This window comes from Canis aureus, chromosome 9 (assembly GCF_053574225.1).
Source record: "Canis aureus isolate CA01 chromosome 9, VMU_Caureus_v.1.0, whole genome shotgun sequence".
NCBI classification, from domain to species: domain Eukaryota; kingdom Metazoa; phylum Chordata; class Mammalia; order Carnivora; family Canidae; genus Canis; species Canis aureus.
The window spans coordinates 76,135,332-76,154,415 of NC_135619.1; the positions used below are offsets into that span (position 1 = coordinate 76,135,332).

Below are 19,084 nucleotides of genomic sequence, written 5' to 3' on the forward strand. Positions count from 1 at the left end.
CGCCCCCATCTCCCTGCAGCATAGGTGAGCTCTCCTCTGCAGCACAGGTGAGCGCCCCCCCCCAAGCACAGGTGAGCCCCCTCAGGTGCCTGCAGCAGGTACACAGCAGCAGCAGGTGCCAGATGCTTGCTGGGGCCTCTCCACACGGTGGAGCGGTAGGACCTCTTGAGAGGACGGAGCTGGCCTGGGTCCTGGGGCAGGATCTGTGCTCCGAGTGGCCCTTTGGCTGTGTCCCGGCTGACACGGGCCTCTTGCAGGCCTTCCCTGGGGCACGGGGGACAGCGCGGGGCACCCCTGCTGGGGACTGCAGCCTGGCCTCGTCCTGGCACCGAGTCACCCGCAGCTGCCCCGAGCTACCTGCTACATCACGGCGGCGGCCAGGCTGGCAGCTGGGTGGCCTCCCGGCTGGCCTGGGCTCCATGGGAGCCGGCCAGCCGCCCCCGTGGGCCTCTTGGGAAATCCCGGGTGCCTGCCAGCCTCCCGGGGACCGATCCCAGGCCGCTCTGGAGCCGGAGGCGAGCTGGTGCCCACATGGTGTGCTGGGGACCTGGCGGGCGGTGGCGGGACCTCGTTCCTCTGGCACCTGACCCCGTCCGCACCCCCGAGAGCCCTGCCTCTGCCCAGGGAGCCCCGGCCTCCTCCGTTCCCTGCCCGGGGCGCGTGGGGTGGGGGGGCAGGTGCAGGCGCCCGGCAGCCCCTCGGAAGCTGTCCCGGGGGAAGCTGCAGTCTGGCTCCCACAGCGTCTGCGCGGGGCAGGGGGCGGGGCGTGTGGACCCTCTGCCCGGGACAGCCCCCTCCGTCCTCTAGGACCCGTGTCTGGCACCCACCAACATGTCTGGGTACCTGTCTCTGCACTAAGGTGGCAGGGGCACCGTGTCCTTCGTTCCCTCCTGTTCCCTGGCCCCTAGAACTGGGCGCGGGTGTGAGGGGGGTCGGGGCTCCCCTGGTCCCCGGGCTCAGTGCTGCGGGGTGACGCACCCTGTTCCTGTTTGCAGACTACGTCTATTTTGAGAACTCCTCCAGCAACCCGTACCTGATTCGCAGGATCGAGGAGCTCAACAAGGTACGTGCATGGGGGGGGGGGGGCGTGGGGGGGGGCCGCCCGGGGCTTCAGGGCCGGCCCCAGACCCTTCGGTGGCTTTGTTCCCGTGCCACACGCTTACACCTGGGTCCTTCTCCTTGGAGAGCTCTCCGTGGGGTCCCTGTGGCGGGTGTGCTCTGTGGGACAGGGGCGCCCTGTGGGGTCCCCCTGGCCGGGGTCTCCCTGCCCACCTGCTGCCTCTGCCACTTCCCGGCTCACTCAGGCCCCTGCCGCCCCGCTCTGGGCCCTTGCAGCCGCCCCCCCTCCCGCCAGCCTCCCGCTCTGAGGCGCCCCCGGCAGCACTGGGGAGAGGCAGGAGTGTCCCTGCGGCCGCGGAGTACCTGGCCCCGGAGCACCTGTTGTCCCCGACTGGCTGTGCTCCGTGAGGCCAGTCCTCAAGGGCTGCTCTCCTGGACCCCGAGCACGGCAGCGTGGCTGGGCATCCTTGGGACCGGCGGGCTGGGGGCGGAGGTCGGGGTGCTGGTGCTCCACGGAGCAGACTGGTGGCAGCCGAGCCCCGACCCCTGTGCCCCCGTTCCCGAGACTCCTGCGCAGCATCTGCCCGGGGGAGGGGGTGCCCCCAGGCCTCCGCTGCACACAGCGTGTGGGGCTGGTCCTTGCAGCCTGGCAGCTCCTGGGAGGCTGGGCCAGGTCTGGACGCTGCAGGGCGAGGGCAGTGACCAGGACGCTGTGGGGCCACCTCCCGCGGGTGCTTGCTGGGGGAAGCTGCCCACGGCCCGCCGGGGCAGCAGGGCCAGCAGGGCACGGGGTGGGCATCGGCTCGGGAACACATGGGGTCGGGCCCGCGACTCCAGTGAGCGGTGGGGAGCGTGGCAGGGGAGCCAGGGGCCCACTGCTGGGCTGGCCGCGGGCAGTGGGTCTCGGGTGGGGCCAGCACAGCCCCTGCCCCTCGCTTTGGCTGTGACGTGGAGAGGGCAGGTGGCGCCACCTGTGGCAGCCAGCAGGTGACGGGTCTGCATGGCAGTGGCCACAGCCTGCCATTGGAGCGCTCGGGGTGGGGTCGATGGGCGTCTGCGTGTGAGCCTGCAGCCCCCTTCAGTACTGGGGTGGGGCGGGAGGGACCCTCTGGCCCCCGCAGCCCGCCTCCCCTGCTGCCCGGGGACCCGGGGCGGTCCCGGCTGGGGCCGCTGGGAGCTCGTTTTGTGGGCCCTTCCCTGCTGGGGCCACCCTGCCCGGAGCCCCCAGGCCCCCAGGGCCCCTCGGGCACAGGAGAAACGGCCCCGAGGGTCAAGTCCCCGGAAGTCGGGGCTCGTCTGGGCGCAGCTCTGGCGCAGGGCGGGGGCGGCAGCTGGCCGCGGCCCCTGAGCTCCCGGCTGGTCACCCGGCGCTCCCCGCCCCCCCCCACCTCTCTCGTGTCTGCCGAGCTCTTCGGAGGTCCTGGAAGGCGTCTGGGCGCTGGCGGCCTCCCCGGGGGCCGGCGGGGCAGGGGCACCTACTGCTTGCTCCAGCCCCTGTGGTTCCAAGGAGGGCGCCAGCGGGGAGCCCCGCGCAGACCCCCGCTGAGCAGGGAGCCCGTGGGGCGCGGCCCCGTGACCCTGAGGTCACGACCTGGGCTGAAATTGAGAGGCGGCCGCCTGACCAGGTGCCCCTGTGGCTGCTTCCAGTTCTGATGGGGAACCAGGCCCCTGGCGCTGGGGTCTGCCCAGCGGTGCGACGGAGGCCTTGATCCACCCCGGGGGTGCTGGAAGGTGGGGCCCAGGGGCTGTGGCCTTTCCAGCGTCCGGACGTCCACCAGGTTCTGGTCCTGAGCGAGCAAGGCCTGGGGGAGGGACGCAGGTCAACAGGGGGACCCGGCTGGCGGGCCGGGAGGAGGGTGCACCGCTGGAGGGCTCAGGTCCGCCGAGCGCCCCTCCCCGGTCAGACGTGCCCCGGCCCACTCGGCGTCAGCGCTCCCTGGGCTTGGCTCCTCCCGCGACCTGCCGGCCCTGGGGTCACTCGAGGCCCCTCTGGGCCGCCCCTGCTGGCAGCCGCCGGCCGGTCGGGGGCGTGCGTTGCTCAGACCCTGCCTTGCTCTTGCAGACGGCCAACGGCAACGTGGAGGCCAAGGTGGTGTGCTTCTACCGGAGGCGCGACATCTCCAGCACCCTCATCGCCCTGGCCGACAAGCACGCCAGTGAGTCTTGGCCTTTCCCTGGGGGCGGGGGTCAGGGGCGAGGCCTCTGTGGCTCCGAAGGTTTCCTGACGCTGGGTGTAGTGTTTTCAGAAGCAAAGTCCCTGTTTGTAGTTCGAACCTGAGTCTGGGAAGTGTGGGGCCGGAGGGACTCGCGGCGGCTTAGCTCGAGCCCCGGGATGTTGTTCCTGGTCAGCGGCCAGCGGCGCCGCCCTGGGGACTGGCCTGGAGCAGGTGGGGGCGTGTGCTCCGGGGCCCGGGCCGCTCAGAGCCCCCGTCCTCTGGGTGGGACCTGCCTGCACCCGGGCTGAGGTTCTGGCCTCCGTGGGGGCTGCCCCTGGGCCCCCAGCTGCCTGCCACACGGCCGTCCAGCCTGGGGACACGCGCCGTTCTCATGGGTTCATCAGGTCATCAGGCGTCCTCCTTGGGTGGGCGCAGGCCCCACCTGTGAGCCTCCTGGGGTACCCGGGGGAGCCCCCAGCACAGTGGTGTGAGGGGCTGGACGCCCAGGCAGACCAGCCTCCTCCCTGGGTCCTGGAGGGGTTGGGGGTGGTCCAGGACTGGGTCTCCCCAGGCCTCGGGGATGAGGGAGGGGAGCAGCCAGGTGCATTAGGGCCCCGGCTGAGCGGGTCCCCCGGGACGGCCCCTACACCGGGCAGGGGAGGGGAGGGCAGCAGCCGCTGGTCCTTGGCTGGCCCGGTCCGGCCTCCTGGGTGGGTGGGTGGCTGGGGCCTGGGCCGTGGCGCGTTCTGTGCCACTCACTGGTTGCATCGGCTGCTGCGCTCATGCTGCACGTGGCTGTGTCTGGTCGTGGGTGCTGAAGCTGCCCCCCAGCCGCAGCAGGAACCAGGATGTCCCACAGGGGTCACTGTTGACCTGGGTGCTGATGCTTACGGGCCGCCTCCCCTGTGTCCCCTGCCTGGCCCAACGGGACCGCGGTCCTTACCCCCCTGGCGCACGGTAGTACACGGTGGCCCCAGGGCCGGGCTCCCGCTGGCAGGCACCGTGGAGGTCGGTGAGCTGGTGGCCAGGAGGGGCCAGGTGGGAGCTTGGCTGACATCACGTGAGGGGAGCTGGGGGGTGGGGGGCCGTGTGGCTGGAAGGACCACGCTGGGGCTGATGGGGTGGCCAGTGCCCCTGAGGCTCCCCAGGGCACTGCGGCGAGGTGGGTGACAAGGTCCACCAAAGCCGCTGGCGTGGTCCTCTGGGGCAGGAACCTCATTCTATGGGGCCACTTTGGCGGGTGTGGCCAGGGTGACCCTGGTCCACCCTTTGGCCCAGGCCCGAGCCCAGTGTCAGGGGTGGGTGTGAAGACCTGTGGGGCCCCTTCTCCTGGCGTGCGGGGGACCCAGGGAGCCCCCTGCCAGGCCTCCAGCCCCCAGCATGGGCCAGAGGCACCCAGGCCACGTGGGTGTCCCCATAGCAGGGAAGTCCTCCGGCCATCTTCCAGCCACGCTCTGCTCAGCCCCGACCCCTTGTAGGGAACCAGAACAGTCCCCTCAAGCCGCAGCCCGCTGCCCTGGGCCTGCACACACACGTGCACACACAGTCGGCCTGAGCAGGACCCTGCCCTGGGGAGCGGCGGGTGCAGGAGACAGCCCCCCCCCCCCCGGACGCCCCCAGAGCAGGCTGCGGGGGCTCCCGGGGTGCGTGTCAGAGCTGGCTGTGGTGGGAGCATGGATCCCGCCTGTGCCTTGGGGGGTGAGCCCCAGACTGGGCCCAGCACCAGGACGCACGCGTCCCGGAGGCAGGGTTTTCTGTGCCAGAGACTGCCTCCCCCAGCCGCCACTCGCTGACTTCCTGCAGCCCGAGCGCCACACACACTCGGGTCCACCAGGCCTGCAGGACGCTTGGAGGCTGGGGTGGGGGGCGCGGGGCTGTGGGAAGCTCCCGGGGCTGCTGGCGAGTGTGGCTCCTGGGCCGTGCACATGCCTGGAAGGCCCATTCGGGGCTCCTCACCACTGCCGGTGGCAGCTGAGGGGTGGGGATCTCGGAGCCACTGCGGGCTTGTGTCTTGCTGGGGAGGGGCCCGGGTGACTCTCCGGCCCCGCTCCTGACCACGCTGCCCTGGCCCGGAGCCATCACACGACAGGCGTGCACATCAGGTGGGCCGGCTGGTGGCTGTGTGGACGCTGGTGACGTCCCCAGCTGGGCCGCAGTGTGCTGGTGGGGTCTGCGGGAGTGGGCAGGGAGGTGGCAAGGCCAGCAGTGTGGATGCCCAGGCCCCGGGCCCACCTGCCTGAAGCAGGCACAGGACCCCGTCCCCCTGCAGCCCGGGGCCCTGGCCTCTCTGTCACCACTGGGGGGCAGCAGAGGGCTGCGGAGGGCCCTGGGATAGAGACCCGGGTCCCCAGGTGCTGCCCAGGTGCTGCCCAGGTGCAGCAGCCTCGTGGGGTGGCCGGCCTCCGCGTGCCCTGGCCTGGCATGGCCCCCAGGCCCCCCAGGTCCCCCAGACCTCCACTGTGCCTCCCGGTCACCGCACCCCCAGTAGGTGCCCGACAGGTGTGCGTGCTCACGCGGGAGCCTGGGGCGCTCCCTGCGGGCATCAGTGTCCGAGCCCTGGAGGTGTGGCCGAGGCCCCTGATCGGCGCTCGGGATGGTCAGCGCTCTGCCCACCTGACCTGGGCCCCTCCCTGCCCTTGGGCCCTGTGTCCCCCTTGCCCCACCCCTCCTCCCCGCAGCCTGCGGGCAGCCGGTGGGTGGCCGGTGCTCCGGCGCTAACCTGCCGTCTGGGCTCTGTCTGTCTGTCGTTCAGCCCTGTCTGTCTGCTATAAAACCGGACCAGGGGCCGACAACGGCGAGGAAGGTAAGCGCCACTTGCTGCGGAGGACCCTCCCGGGCTGGCTGGCGGGAGCTGCCGTCCCCTGTCCCCCCTGTCAGTGCCGGGGGCGAGTGGGCGCGGCTGGGCAGGCACCTCGCAGCCGACTCACAGGAAGCCCTGGACCCTGCAGGGGAGATCGAGGAGGAGATGGAGAACCCCGAGATGGTGGACCTGCCCGAGAAGCTCAAGCACCAGCTACGGCACCGGGAGCTGTTCCTGTCCCGGCAGCTGGAGTCGCTGCCCGCCACTCACATCAGGTACCCAGCGGCCCGGAGGGTGCCGGGGGTCCACCCTGCCCCCCTGACGCTGCGCCCTCCTGTTGCAGAGGGAAGTGCAGCGTCACCCTGCTCAACGAGACGGAGTCGCTCAAGTCCTACCTGGAGCGGGAGGTGAGGCCAGCCGCGGCGTCCCTGGGGCCGTCCCCACCCCGCCCCTCCTCTGGGCCAGTGCCTCGCAGCCCGCCGCAGGCCAGCACCTCGGACCCTCACCGTATGGGGCCGGAGCCAGGACGCCCAGGCGGCGGGAAGGGTTTCTGAGTCTAAAACCAAAAACACGAGTTGTCAGGGGCTCGGGGCCGTGGAGCCAGCCTTCTCGTCCCACACACAGGAGCAGGGACCGCATGCGTTTGTAGGACGCGACCCGCCGATGCCGCCCCCGGTTGTGACAGCCGAAAATGTCTCCAGACAGCGCGTGTGTCCCTGGGGAGCTGCATGGCCCGGGCGGAGCCTGCATTCGGGACGCGGGGACGCGGGCCTTGGGGGGCCAGGTGGGGCCTGCAGGGGCTGGAGGCCTGAGGGGCGGCCTCGTTGTCAGCCACAGCCCCTCCCACCGCGCGGAGCCTGGCCTGCGGCCGGGACGGCGTGCAGAAGCGAGCAGCGTGGCTTTGAGGAGAGCCGGTGGTGCGGTCCCGCAACCGCTTGACATGGGGTCGGGAGCTGGAGCAGCCGCCGGGAGGGGCAGAGCCCACAGTCCATCCCGCAGGGCGGACCGAGACGCCAGGCGCGTTTGGAGGAGGCGCTGGAAGTGTGGTCGCCCGCCTCCGGGGGGCGCTCCGCTCGTGACCTGGACCCGCAGCCGTGGGAGAACAGCCCAACCCGCTCAACACAGATTCTAAGAGCTCCGTGCGGGGCTGGGGTCAGGAGGGCCGGGTGTGCCCCCAGGACGGGCGAGAAACACAGGGCGGCTGCTGCGCTGCAGCCCGGGGCATCAAGCCCGGAACATTCTGTGGCCCCGCGTGGGCATCTCCCGTGACAGCCGCTCCGAGCCGCGCTGGAGCGTTTTTGTCGCTGTCGAGCGCCCCCCCCACCCCCCACGGTCGGGCTGGCCGGGGCCCGGGTCCCTGCGGCGGCTCAGTGAGGCCGCGGGCGCCCTGCTGACGCCGTCCTGTGTGCTGTCTTTCAGGATTTCTTCTTCTATTCTTTAGTCTACGACCCCCAGCAGAAGACCCTGCTGGCCGATAAGGGGGAGATCCGCGTGGGAAACCGCTACCAGGCGGACATCACTGACCTGCTGAAGGAAGGTAGGCGCCCCCCGCGGCCTTCGGGCGCCCTGCTGAGCTTTTTCTCCAAAGAAACTTGTTGAATGAGTCTCTGCCCGTGCTGCCAACTTCCGCCGCCGGGCGGTGCTGCCAGCGACTCTGCGCAGCCCGCCGTGGCCGTGGTCGTGGTCGTGGTCGGAGGAGCCGTGCATCCTGCCTCCAGCCGGGAGCCACCTGCTGGGGCTGGGGCTGGGGCTGGGTCCCGGGAGCTGGAGCCTGTACGTGGCTCAGTGCGCCCGGGCGTGGCCGCGTGCAGGCGCCGCCCCTGCCGCCCCGCTGCTGAGACCGCCCTCGTCACCCCGACGTAGGCCCACTGGCCCTGGTGATCTTGAGGTCTTTGCTCGTTGAGCTGCTCCCGTGGAGCCTGCCCGGCCGCCAGCCCAGCCCACGGCCCCGGGCTCCGGCCTCCCTCCCAATGTCTGTGGTCCTGGCTTTAATCCGAGGACGGTTCCTGAGTGCCCAGGTTCCCTTTTCTGTGGCCTCTGCGTCTCCCTGGGTGTGATGCTCCATCCCCTGAGGCCGGTCTGGTGTTGGCTCGTGTGCCGCCCCCCCGCCCTGTCTGCGCCCGCGTGACCACCACATGCACAGGCACGTGTGCGCCGTCACGCTGATGCGCTCACGCGCTGGCTTGTTGGCTCTCTGTGGTCCCGCCGGTGGGAGATGAGGACGGGGCAGGAGCCACGCCGGAGGCACGCAGGTTCCCTCTGTCCCGTGTGTGGTGAGGCTGCCCTCCTGGCCCGCTGGCCCTCTGCCCTGCGTCCCCCTTCTGGCTCTTCTCCCGTGGGGTCCCCGAGCGCACCTGCTCCTCCTGCCTGCTCACGCCGGCCCCCCTGGCGGCCTCTGAGGAGCAAGCAAGGCCCATCCCCTTGCTGTGGGCGTGGTTGGTGCCGGGGACCAGGCGTCCTTCGGGGCTCGGCTGGCCCATCCGACAGTGGCAGGTCCGCGGCAGGTGCCAGGCTGCCTTCCCTGCGTGGCTGAGGGTGACGGGTCTGGTGATGGCCAGAGGAGGACCCAGAGTGGCCCGAACGTCAGAGGGCCTTGGTTTCCCGGGCAGTGACCTGGTGCCAGGGAGAGGGCTCCTCGGCTCCTCCGAGCGGCCGCCTCAGACCCTTGAGCTGCGGCCCCAAGGAGGCTGTGAGGGCTGCCTCGGGGTGTGGGGCCCGGGCCTGGTCGAGCGAACCTGCAGCAGGGCGGGCACAGGGTGGCCCCTGGAGCCCGGGACCCTCCCAGGGAACGGACTGTGCCCCACCACTCATACGCTGGAGACTGAAGTGGGTGCAGCGTGGGGGCCTGCAGGGTCCCTTGGGCTGGCGGGACAGACGTGCTGGCGGTGGCTGGTGCTGGCCATGGCCCTCAGACTCCAGAGGCCGGGAGGGGTTGGACACCTGGCGAGGGGCCTCAGGGCAGAGGCCCCCCAGGAGGGACACCGGCTACGACCAGGAACGTCCCACCCGCAGTCAGCCTGTGCCGCAGGCTCCAGGGGCGACCGGGAGGGATAACCGTCGCGCCCCTGCGGTGTGGGGCCCTCCTGCCGTGACCCCAGGTGGGCCCGCGAGGCTCGACCTTCCCCGAGGCGAGGGAGCACACGCGTCTCTGGTGACCGGCCCCGCTCAAGCCACCCCCTTGCACAGGCTCCCTGGCCGGCCTGCTGGGCACTGACCGGTGGGACACGCCGTGTGGGTCCCCGCCCTTGGCCTGGAGCGTGCTGTCGCCGCAGCACAGGAGCTGAGTGGATCTCCTGCGGGTGTGCAGCCTGCGGGCCTGGGCTGCCTGAGGACGTGCCCTTGGCGCAGGGGGCTGGCCAGTGTGGCCGTGGGCGTCCTGCACACGCTGGCTGGCTGCCCTGGGCGCGGGCTCTCCCCAGGTGTCCCCTGACCGGCCGCCCTGTCCTCTGGGAGCAAGCTTGCTTCATCAGAAGCCGTCGTGCCTGCCGGATTGTGGGGCTCTGCCCCCAGCTGTGCAGGACACAGCCCCCCAAACGAGCCCCGACTCTGGCGTCTGCAGGCTGAAGAGCGGCCGGGGGTGGTGGCCCTCCTGGAAGAGGATAAACTGAACTGTGGCCTCTTTGGCACTGCGAGGGGTCCCGGCGGGCAGATGCCCACGCCGGATGCAGCCATTGTCCCGTGTCCTGGTCGCAGAGCGCACTGCTGCTGCCGGGCTGCCGGGCTGCCTCTGCCTCAGGAGCCTGATCCAAGCCAGAGCCAGCCTCTGGCACCCCCGTTGTCACACCTGGCCGCCCGGGCCCACGGCAGGCCAAGCCGTCCCGGGGCTCCCCCGGCCCCTGAGCCTATCATCAGACTCCGCCAGCCCCCAGCAGGCAGGCCGGGGCGGCGGGGGGAAGAGGGGGCTGCTGTGTTTGCAGAGGTGAAAATCCGCTGCGAGCCGAGTATGCCTGGAACTGTGCGTGCATGCCTGCTGCCGCCTCACCTGGGCTCACCGCTTAGCGCAGCGAGTGGCCCTCGGGCCCACTCCCAGGACCCCGGAGGCCTGCAGAGCCCTCGCTCCAAGAGGCCTGGCCGTAAGCAGCGGGGGAGGGCCTCGGGGTCACGTTGGCGTCACCGTGTCGTGTTTCCTATAGGTGAGGAGGACGGCCGAGACCAGTCCAGACTGGAGACCAAAGTGTGGGAGGCGCACAACCCGCTCATAGACAAGCAGATCGACCAGTTCCTGGTGGTGGCTCGGTGAGTTCTGGGCACCGGGGGCAGCCAGGGTACCGCCTGGACCCGAGCGCTGGGGCTCAGCAGCTCCCCTGGCCCAGCCCTTGTCTCCCTTCCTGGAGGGTCCCGGGGGCAGCTCCCGGCTTTGGGGGCGGGACCTGTGCACTTGCATCACCCGGGGCCCCCCACCTGCAGGGCCTGAGCAGGCCGGGCACAGGCAGGGCTGCAGGCTGGACGGGGATGCTGCCATCTCTGGATGGGCTGCGGGCCGCTGCCCTGCAGACCGTGGGGAGGTGGCCAAGGGACGTGGCTCCTACGACCCAGGGTCTTCGGGCCACAAGGGAGGCAGTGCTCCGAGGAGCGGCGTTCCCTCCGGCAGGCCCCCAGTGGAGCCCTGAGCCCGGGCCAGCAGGAGGGGAGTCCCTGTGTGGGTGCGGGAGCCCCATGCCCGGGGGCGCCCGTGGATCTCAGCTGGACCCGAGCCTGTGGAAGGGGAGCCCCGGGCAGCGGCTGAGTCAGAGCTCTGTCCCGGGTGTCCCCGCTCTGTCCCTGGGGCCTCCCGGCGGCGTCTTCCTGTATCGCTGTGCTGGGGGTTTGGCTGGGGCGCCTCTGTGTCGGGCTCCAGTGGTCACTGTGCCCCCACCGCCCCCAGCTCCGTCGGCACCTTTGCGCGAGCCCTGGACTGTAGCAGCTCCGTCCGGCAGCCCAGCCTGCACATGAGCGCCGCGGCCGCCTCCCGGGACATCACCTTGGTGAGTGGGCCGGGTGCGGGGATCTGCACACAGGTGTGCTGCTGGGGCCTGCTGTGTCCGGGCCACGTTTCCCCCTGGGGTCTCCACGCCAGCCAGGGCAGGCTGGGCGAGCCGTCCATGCCCTCCAGGAGAGCCCAGCAGCTCGTCCTGGGAGCGAGCCCCTCGGAGGCCCCGGTACTCCCGGACCTGCAGCTGCCCCTGGGACTGTCGTCTCTCCTCTCGGGCGGTGGGCCTGGGTGACACCTGTGTGTCCTGCCAGTTCCATGCCATGGACACACTGCACAAGAGCGTGTACGACGTCGCCAAGGCCATCTCGGCGCTGGTGCCGCAGGGCGGGCCCGTGCTCTGCAGGGACGAGATGGAGGAGTGGTCGGCCTCCGAGGCCAGCCTTTTCGAGGAGGCTCTGGAGAAGTACGGGAAGGACTTCACGGACATTCAGCAAGACTTCGTGAGTGCCCCCGGGTGGGCTCCGGGCCCCTCCCAGCACCGCTGTGCACCCCCTGCCCCCCGAGTGTGTGTGCGGCTCCCGGGAGGGCTGGGCTGAGAGCTGCTCCTGCCGCAGGCCGGGGGCCCATGCTGGCCCGCAGTGTCCTCCTGGCGCCAACACCTGTGCCGCCTTGAGTTTGTCGGTTGTTGACCCACAGGGCTTCTCCCTGTGCGTCCTTGTCTCCTGTCCCTTGAGAGTGTCCCCCAGGGAGCCCTTGGGATTCGCAGCGCGGGCAGGGCCTGTGCCCTCCGGGACCCCCCAGCCCCTGTGCTCAGCTGAACACGTGCACTCACGCAAGAGGCGAGCGTGTCTGTCCCAGGTGGGGGGGGGGGGGGGCGCCACAGGCCGGCCGGCATCTGCTTAGGAGCGGCCCCCGCCCCAGGTGGGAATCTTGATAAGCCTCGGGAAGGTGGAAGGGACCCGTTCAGGATAGAGAAGCCTGCTGAGGCCCCCGAGGGGCAGAGCGGAGAGCAGAGTCTGACTCGCTCAGAGTCTGATGTAGGATTAGTTCGCTGAGAGCTTCCCCGAGAACGACAGCCAAGGGCGCCCGGTGGCTCAGCGGTTGAGCGTCTACCTTCAGCCCAGCTCGTGACCCCGGGGTTCTGGGATCGAGTCCCACGTCGGGCTCCCTGCAGGGAGCCTGCTTCTCCTTCCGCCTGTGTCTCTGCCTCTCTCATGAATAAATAAAATCTTAAAAAGAAAATGACAGCCAGAAGATGGGGCTGCTGGGAACCCTTGGGCCGACTTGCATAGCCAGACGCTGGCGGAGGCCACGGGGCTGGGACCCCGACTGAGACACGCTGGCCCCTCTGCCACCGCTGAGCACTCGAGGTGTAGGCAGGGTCTGAATCTGGGACACGACCAGGCGGGTTTCTGAGTCACGGCCATGCGAGGGAGGGGTGCTTGGCTGGGGAGGCCCCCCACGTACACATGCCGCCCCCTGTCGCGCAGCTGCCCTGGAAGTCCCTCACCAGCATCATCGAGTACTACTACATGTGGAAGACCACCGACAGATACGTGCAACAGGTGAGCGCCCCCACGGGGACCCCGCACCCCACGGGCGGCCCTTCCCCCTCCCACGCCCCGAGGTGTGGACAGCCATTTCCCTCTTGAGCCCAGCAGGGTGGCCCTTCCCCCTCCCGCACCCCAAGGGGCGGCCCTTCCCTTCCCACCGTCCTTGACATCAGTTCCACGTTTCCAGAAACGCTTGAAAGCGGCTGAAGCGGAGAGCAAGTTAAAGCAAGTGTATATTCCCAACTAGTAAGTGCGTCGTGCACGTCCTCGCCGCCCCTGGGGACCGTGGGCTGGGTGGGCCGGGGTCCTCGGACCTCTGGCCGCCGGGCGGGTGGGAGTGGCTCTTGTAGCACAGGCTCCAGGACTCGAGCCCACCTGGCCCAGGGTTCCACTCTGAGCCCAGCACAGCTCTGGCGGCCAGAGCTGGGGTGTAGACAGGGGCTCGAAGTTCTCCGCAGCCGCTTCCAGGACTGGCGGGGAGGAAGCCGGCGCCCCCCGGCGTGGCCGCGAGGCGCTCCCGTGACGTCCTGCCTCTCTCCCTTGCCCTAAGTAACAAGCCCAACCCGAACCAGATCAGCGTCAATAACGTCAAGGCAGGCGTGGTGAATGGCGCGGGGGCGCCAGGCCAGAGCCCTGGGGCTGGCCGAGCCTGCGAGAGCTGTTACAGTAAGTGCCCGCCGCCCGGCATCGGGGCCCACCCGCAGCGCTGGGCGCCCTGCTCCGTCCCGGGGTCCTGGCCGGGGGGCGGGGGCCACCCCTCCCGGGAAACCCTCCTTGCGGGTGTGCGGGGGGCCTGGGCCCGCGGCGGGGCGGGGCGGCTCAGCGGGCGGGCGGGCGACACTGTGTAATGCTCTCTGCCGTCACTGGTTCTGCTTAAGGACCCGTCTATTTCCAACTTTGTTGTCCGTAGCCGCCCAGTCTTACCAGTGGTATTCTTGGGGTCCCCCTAACATGCAGTGTCGCCTCTGCGCATCTTGCTGGACATATTGGAAGAAATATGGTGGCTTGAAAATGCCAACCCGGTTAGATGGAGAGAGGCCAGGACCAAACCGCAGTAACATGGTAAGTGGGCACCCCTCCCCGCCCCCACGCGTGGCCGGGCGCCCGGCCCGCGGTCATGGCGCTGTGTCGGGGCGGCGCGCCCCCTTCCGCAGAGCCCCCACGGCATCCCAGCCCGGAGCAGCGGGAGTCCCAAGTTTGCCATGAAGACGAGACAGGCCTTCTATCTGCACACCACCAAGCTCACCCGCATCGCCCGGCGCCTGTGCCGAGAGATCCTGCGCCCGTGGCACGCTGCCCGGCACCCCTACATGCCGATCAACAGCGCGGCCATCAAGGCGGAGTGTGAGTGCCGCCCCCCAGCCCCGGGCTCGGTCCTCGGAGGAGGGGCTCACCAGCGTGCGGGGCGGCTGGCGGGTATGGGGGTTCTGACCCCGGGCTCCCTTCTGTGTGCCGGGCCCCCACAGGCACGGCCCGGCTGCCCGAAGCCTCCCAGAGCCCACTGGTGCTGAAGCAGGCCGTGCGGAAGCCCCTGGAAGCTGTGCTCCGGTACCTAGGTAAGCCTGCCCCGCCCCAGCCCCGCGTGGGCAGCCTGGCAGCGGGCGCCTGCAAGGGAGGGAGCCGGCCTCCGTGCTGCCACCGAGCCAGGCCTGGAGGGGCCCTTGGGGCCTGAGCTGCCGTGGCCCCCGGCACGTATTTGTGTTTGTATTGCTTTGTATTGCTGCAGCGCGTGGGGGCTTGGGGGGGTCCAGGGGGGCCTGGGGGGGGTCCAGGGTTTGGCCGCACGGACTCAGGACGGGCTTCGGGCATCCACTGCAGACACCTGCAGGATGGTTCTTCACCCCCAGCCCAAGCGGACGGCCCATTGCCGCGTGAGCAGCACACATGCCTGGTCTGCAGCCCACGGGGGGGTCCTCGGCTGGCACCCCTGGGCTCGGCTTTGCCCACTGCTCAGCCAGCCATGGGCGGCTTGTCCTGGGGGCTCACCAGGGTGCTTGGGGGCAGGAGGGAGCTGGCCCCTGTGCTGGGCTCAGGGCGGGATCGTGAGTCAGTCCCTCCAGCGTGGAGGTGGCTGACCTTCTGTGAAGGACATTCCAGAACCATGACCTAATCGCGTTCCACGTGGACACAAGTGGGTTTGGCGTCATCAGATGTCTAGGGTCTGGGTCGGGGGGCTGGGCCTTGCCCCATCTTGAGAGCTACCGGGGCCCGGGGGGGTTGCTTGGCAGGTCCGAGCCTGAGCCTGCGGCCGGCCGGCGCTGAGGGGGGGCGTGGCCTTGGCTGGGCCAGCCTGGCAGTTAATTCATCACCTGGCCGGCGGCCAGCCCGCTGCCATCAGCTCCGGTGGCCTGGACCTAGACACCTCTGATGGGCCTGCTTGTTTATGGGCCTGTGTCTGGAGCCTGGAAGCTGCTGGCAGTCACCCAGTGATCTGTGGGGCCCAGGCCTGCCTCGCTCTCCCCGCTCCTCGGACACCCTGATGGGCAGGGCCGGCGGTGTGCTCCCCCGGCCGGCCCCGTGGTCGACCTCCATCGGGATGGGCCCCGGGGGCTGCTCGAGCCATTCCCTAGCCACAGTGAGCCCCCGCTGTTGCTCCCAACAGAGACCCACCCCCGCCCCCCCAAGCCCGACCCCGTGAAGAGCGTGTCTGGCGTGCTCGGAGGCCTGACCCCGGCCAAGTCGGCCCCCGTCATCAACAACGGCTCCCCCACCATCCTGGGCAAGAGGAGCTATGAGCAGCACAACGGGGTGGACGGTGAGTCTCCGGCGGGGCGGCCAGGCGGGGCCTCCTCTCTGGGCCGGCGCGGCCTGCTGGCCTGGGGGTGCCCGGCCGGCCCTGTCGCTGCCTCGCCCGCGCCCGCTGATGGTGTTCTCTCTCCCTCTCTCTCCCGCCGTCGGGCGCTGGCAGGCAACATGAAGAAGCGCCTCTTGATGCCCAGTAGGGGTAAGGCCTGCGGCGGCCGCTGGCAGGGTTGCTGCGCGAGCCCCCGTGCGCTGCCTGTGTGTGCTGTACCCTTGCGTGCATGGTGCACGGCGGGCGGCTCAGGGCTCGCCCAGGGGCCAGTCCACGCGGGCCGGGCCGCACCCTGCTTCCCCGCGCTCCCCCGGTTCCCCTGTCGCTGGGCAGAGAGCCAAGTGCGGCCTCACGGGCCCCCCATCGCACGCACCCGAACGCCGTCTCCTTCCCCGGGGCCTCTGGCTCGTGGGGTGTCCCCTCCTTCCCGGCCCAGTGCCCGGTCAGTGGACTGTCCTTGCTCGTGTAGCCCTGGTGCCCCCGCCACCTGCCTGTACTGTCTGCCGTCGCGCTGTGACCGCCCGCATGCCGTCAGCCTCTGCTCCCGCGGCTGCCCGCGCTGTGCCTACGACCCTCCTGTGCGCCCTGCCGTGGGGGGGGGGGGGCTTTGGGACCCCGGCCTCTCTGGTGGGGGCAGATAGGACCGAGCTGTGGGCCTGGCCGGCAGGGCTGGGGGAGGCACGCAAGGCCCAAGGGAATGTCCAGGCCAGGGCCTGACGGGGAGGCACGCGGGGCCAGGTGTCCCAGAGCAGAGGCAGCACGCTCCGAGTGGGGCCGGACGCCCAGGGGAAGGGGGGAGGCTGGCGGGGGGGAGCAGGGGCCGTGGGACCCTGCCGCCACCCAGTGCCCCGGTGGTTGGCGCTTCGGGAGCGGGCCTCCTGATCGTCCAGGCCGGTGCACAGTCACTGCCCCAGTGGCTCAGGGCCTGGCTTTGCCCCCTCAGCTGGGCGAGGGGCATCCACGGGCTCTGAGACCGCGCCACAGTGAGGTGCTAAGAGGGGTGGCCGTGGTGGCAGCGAGGGGCCTGTGGGCCCCGGAGGCTCTGGCCCCCCAGCGTCCGCCCGCAGCGGGATCCGTGTGGAAGGGAGGCAGGGACAGGGGAAGCAGGTCAGAGGCCCTGCTGACGGAGGCTCGGGGTCATGGTGCGGGCCAGCGAGCACAGACGTGCCCAGAGTTCCTGCTCACACAGGGCTGGGGAGCTGCTGCCAAGGAGTGGGCCAGGCATGGGGACCTGCGAGGGGCAGCAGGCAGTGGCCATCTGGCCTCGCCTTGCCCTGGGCCCTGCCCCCTGGCCTGCCCTAGGCCCCCAGTGCCCGGCTGTCTCTCTTCGTGAGCCCCTCCGTGGGGGCTCCTGCCTCCTGGCCGCCAGCCCCCCACGGTCAGCCCCCCATGGTCAGCCCCCCACAGGGCCTGCCACGGGCCCTGGTGCTAGTTAGCAGGTATCTTTGCTGCGCTTTGGGGCTTTGTTTGCAAAAAGCCATTAACGAGCGAGGTGGATAAAGTTAATTTGCTTTTATCGGTTTGTCCAAATTGACGTGTTTGCGCATCTGCTCGGGTCCAAGCATGAGGGTCCCAAGGGCGCCGTTGCTGGGCGCCTCCCCCAGGAGCCCTGGCGCCACCCACAAGCCCAGCAAGCAGCGGCAGCTGGCCTCCTGAGGCGCCCCCGGGCAGCCCGGGGGCAGGAGCTGAGCTCTGGGCCGGCCCGGACCCTGGCACCCTTGGGGCCTTAACCCACTAACCCAGCCCTCCAGGCGCATCTGCTCCGCACCCGCCCTCCCCGGCCCGTGGCAGTGCACGTGCTCCCTGGCTAACACTAACCGTGTGTTTCCTTCCCTCCGCACCCGTCGCTCTGATAGGCACTTACCTGGGTAAGTAGCGCCGGGCCTGGGGGCTGCGGGGCTGCGGCAGCGGTGGCCTGTCCCTCCGCCCTGCCCAGGGGCGCCCCAGGCTAGGAGGTGTGCGGTGGGAGGGCTGGACAGCTGCACGCAGGCGACAGACCTCCGCCAAGGAGCGTGCTCGGGAAGGGCTAGTTCTGGAAGGCCGCCGGCAGGCCAGGCTCTCGTGCTCCCACGGGCCGCACCGTGTGCTCGCGTGCACGCTCACTGGCGCAGGCGGAGCCGGGGGGCAGTGGGGTCATCGGGGGTCACCTGGCTTCTCTGCCCGGGTGCCCGTGGCCGGGGCCTGGGGGCGTGTGGACCACGGCCTGGGAGGGTGCCCTCTCGAGCCGGTAGGGTGGCCGCGCCTGTGCCCTGGCCTCTCCTAGAAGCTTCCATGTGCTCCTCCGGGGCAGCCAGCCCCAGGGTCAGCCAGGGATGCTTGATGTCCCTGGGGAAGAGGCGCAGCGCTGCCCGAGGAGGGGCGGCCCCCCGCGGGGTTCTGGTACCACCGTGTTGATAGCCGGGCGAGGCGTTGCCTGGCTACCGCGTAAACCCGGCCTCGTCTGTGGCGGCCCAGCCGGGCAGGCGGTCTGCGTGCCAGGGACCGGGCCGTCACACCGGGACGCCTGCCTTCTGCCTGGAGCCCCAGGAGCTGGGGGGGCTCCCGCGGCCTCAGGCTCGCCCGGCGCGTGTGCTAGGCCGTGGCTTGAGGGGACGCAGCCCCCGCCCTCAGCTGCAGGCCTCACGCCCTGTTCCCCCTCTTGTCAGGTCTGGCGAACCACGGACAGACCAGGCACATGGTAAGAGGTCGAGGCGGCCACGGGGCTGCGCGGCAGAGCCCGGGGTGAGGGGGTGCGGGCGTCCCCCTCACGCCGCCCCTTGCCGCAGGGACCAAGCCGGAACCTCCTGCTCAACGGGAAGTCCTACCCCACCAAAGTGCGCCTGATTCGGGGGGGCTCCCTGCCCCCCGTCAAGCGGCGGAGGATGAACTGGATCGACGCCCCCGATGATGTGTTTTACATGGCCACCGAGGAGACCAGGTGGGGGCCTCCCCGGGGCGGGCGGGGGCGGGCGGGGGGAGCTCCCCGGGCTCCCCGGGCTCTTCGGGCTCCCCCGGCACCCCCGGCACCCCACGCCGCTCTGTTCGCAGGAAGATCCGCAAGCTGCTATCGTCCTCGGAGACCAAGCGAGCCGCGCGCCGGCCCTACAAGCCCATCGCCCTGCGCCAGAGCCAGGCCCTGCCGCTGCGGCCGCCCCCGCCGGCGCCCGTCAACGACGAGCCCATCGTCATCGAGGACTAGCGCCCGCGCCGCGCCGCCGCCGACCACAGCCCGCGCCCCCGCCCGCCGCCCGCCCGCGCCCGCCCGGTTTTGGTAGCGTCCCCCTCCCGCCCCACCGCACAGAAACTGCTCCTCCGGGACGTCGGGAAGAGGCGCGCCGATTCCCAGGACGCCCAGGAGTCGTTTTTAGCTTTGTGTTTACTTTTTGGCCGGAGCGGAGCCGAGGAGCCGCCCTGCGGGCCCGCACCGCGCTGCGGGCTCGCGGGCCGGCCGGAAGTTTTGTTGTGTTCTGTTGAAGGTGCCATTTTAAATTTTATTTTTATTACTTTTTTTGTAGATGAACTTAAGCTCTGTAACTTACATCTGGAATGTTAGGATCGGCATGGCCAGCGGCCGGCCGAGCTGCCTGGTGGGGTTGGCCCCTGGTCTTTTCAAGTAATTTTCATATTAAAAAAAACAAAGAAAAAAAAACTCATAAAAAGAAAAAGCCAACTAGCCCCTCCCGTGTCTTGTGTCCCCTCGTCCCCCGCCTTGCCTCGGGCGTCCAGGCTGTCCCCGACCCCCAGCACCGCAGGGCAGGGGGGCAGCTCCGGGCCGAGATCGGGTCCTCAGACAGGAACACACGTGAACACCGCGTGCCCCGCGGCTCTCCT

At 70.4% G+C, this 19,084-nt stretch overlaps 1 protein-coding gene across 6 annotated transcripts in view; it reads left to right on the plus strand.

The window, feature by feature from the left end:
* Positions 1-18,923, plus strand: part of MTA1 (metastasis associated 1) — a 29,150-nt gene extending 10,227 nt beyond the window's left edge. For 2 of the 6 annotated variants that reach the window (XM_077910873.1, XM_077910872.1), the window contains exons 2-21: positions 996-1,063; positions 3,122-3,215; positions 5,968-6,018; positions 6,164-6,290; positions 6,359-6,422; positions 7,435-7,552; positions 10,149-10,251; positions 10,880-10,979; positions 11,239-11,427; positions 12,418-12,492; positions 12,668-12,726; positions 13,031-13,146; positions 13,391-13,542; positions 13,635-13,824; positions 13,947-14,036; positions 15,083-15,235; positions 15,389-15,424; positions 17,920-17,951; positions 18,040-18,191; positions 18,302-18,923. In XM_077910873.1, the coding sequence (XP_077766999.1) occupies positions 996-1,063; positions 3,122-3,215; positions 5,968-6,018; positions 6,164-6,290; positions 6,359-6,422; positions 7,435-7,552; positions 10,149-10,251; positions 10,880-10,979; positions 11,239-11,427; positions 12,418-12,492; positions 12,668-12,726; positions 13,031-13,146; positions 13,391-13,542; positions 13,635-13,824; positions 13,947-14,036; positions 15,083-15,235; positions 15,389-15,424; positions 17,920-17,951; positions 18,040-18,191; positions 18,302-18,452 (2,120 nt within the window). In that variant the 3' untranslated portion in view covers positions 18,453-18,923. Of the gene's footprint in view, positions 1-2; positions 535-995; positions 1,064-3,121; positions 3,216-5,967; positions 6,019-6,163; positions 6,291-6,358; positions 6,423-7,434; positions 7,553-10,148; positions 10,252-10,879; positions 10,980-11,238; positions 11,428-12,417; positions 12,493-12,667; positions 12,727-13,030; positions 13,147-13,390; positions 13,543-13,634; positions 13,825-13,946; positions 14,037-15,082; positions 15,236-15,388; positions 15,425-17,919; positions 17,952-18,039; positions 18,192-18,301 lie in introns of those variants that run through there. The other 4 variants (XM_077910868.1, XM_077910870.1, XM_077910871.1 and 1 more) reach the window with 4 other exon arrangements.
* The last annotated feature ends 161 nt before the right edge of the window (positions 18,924-19,084 follow it).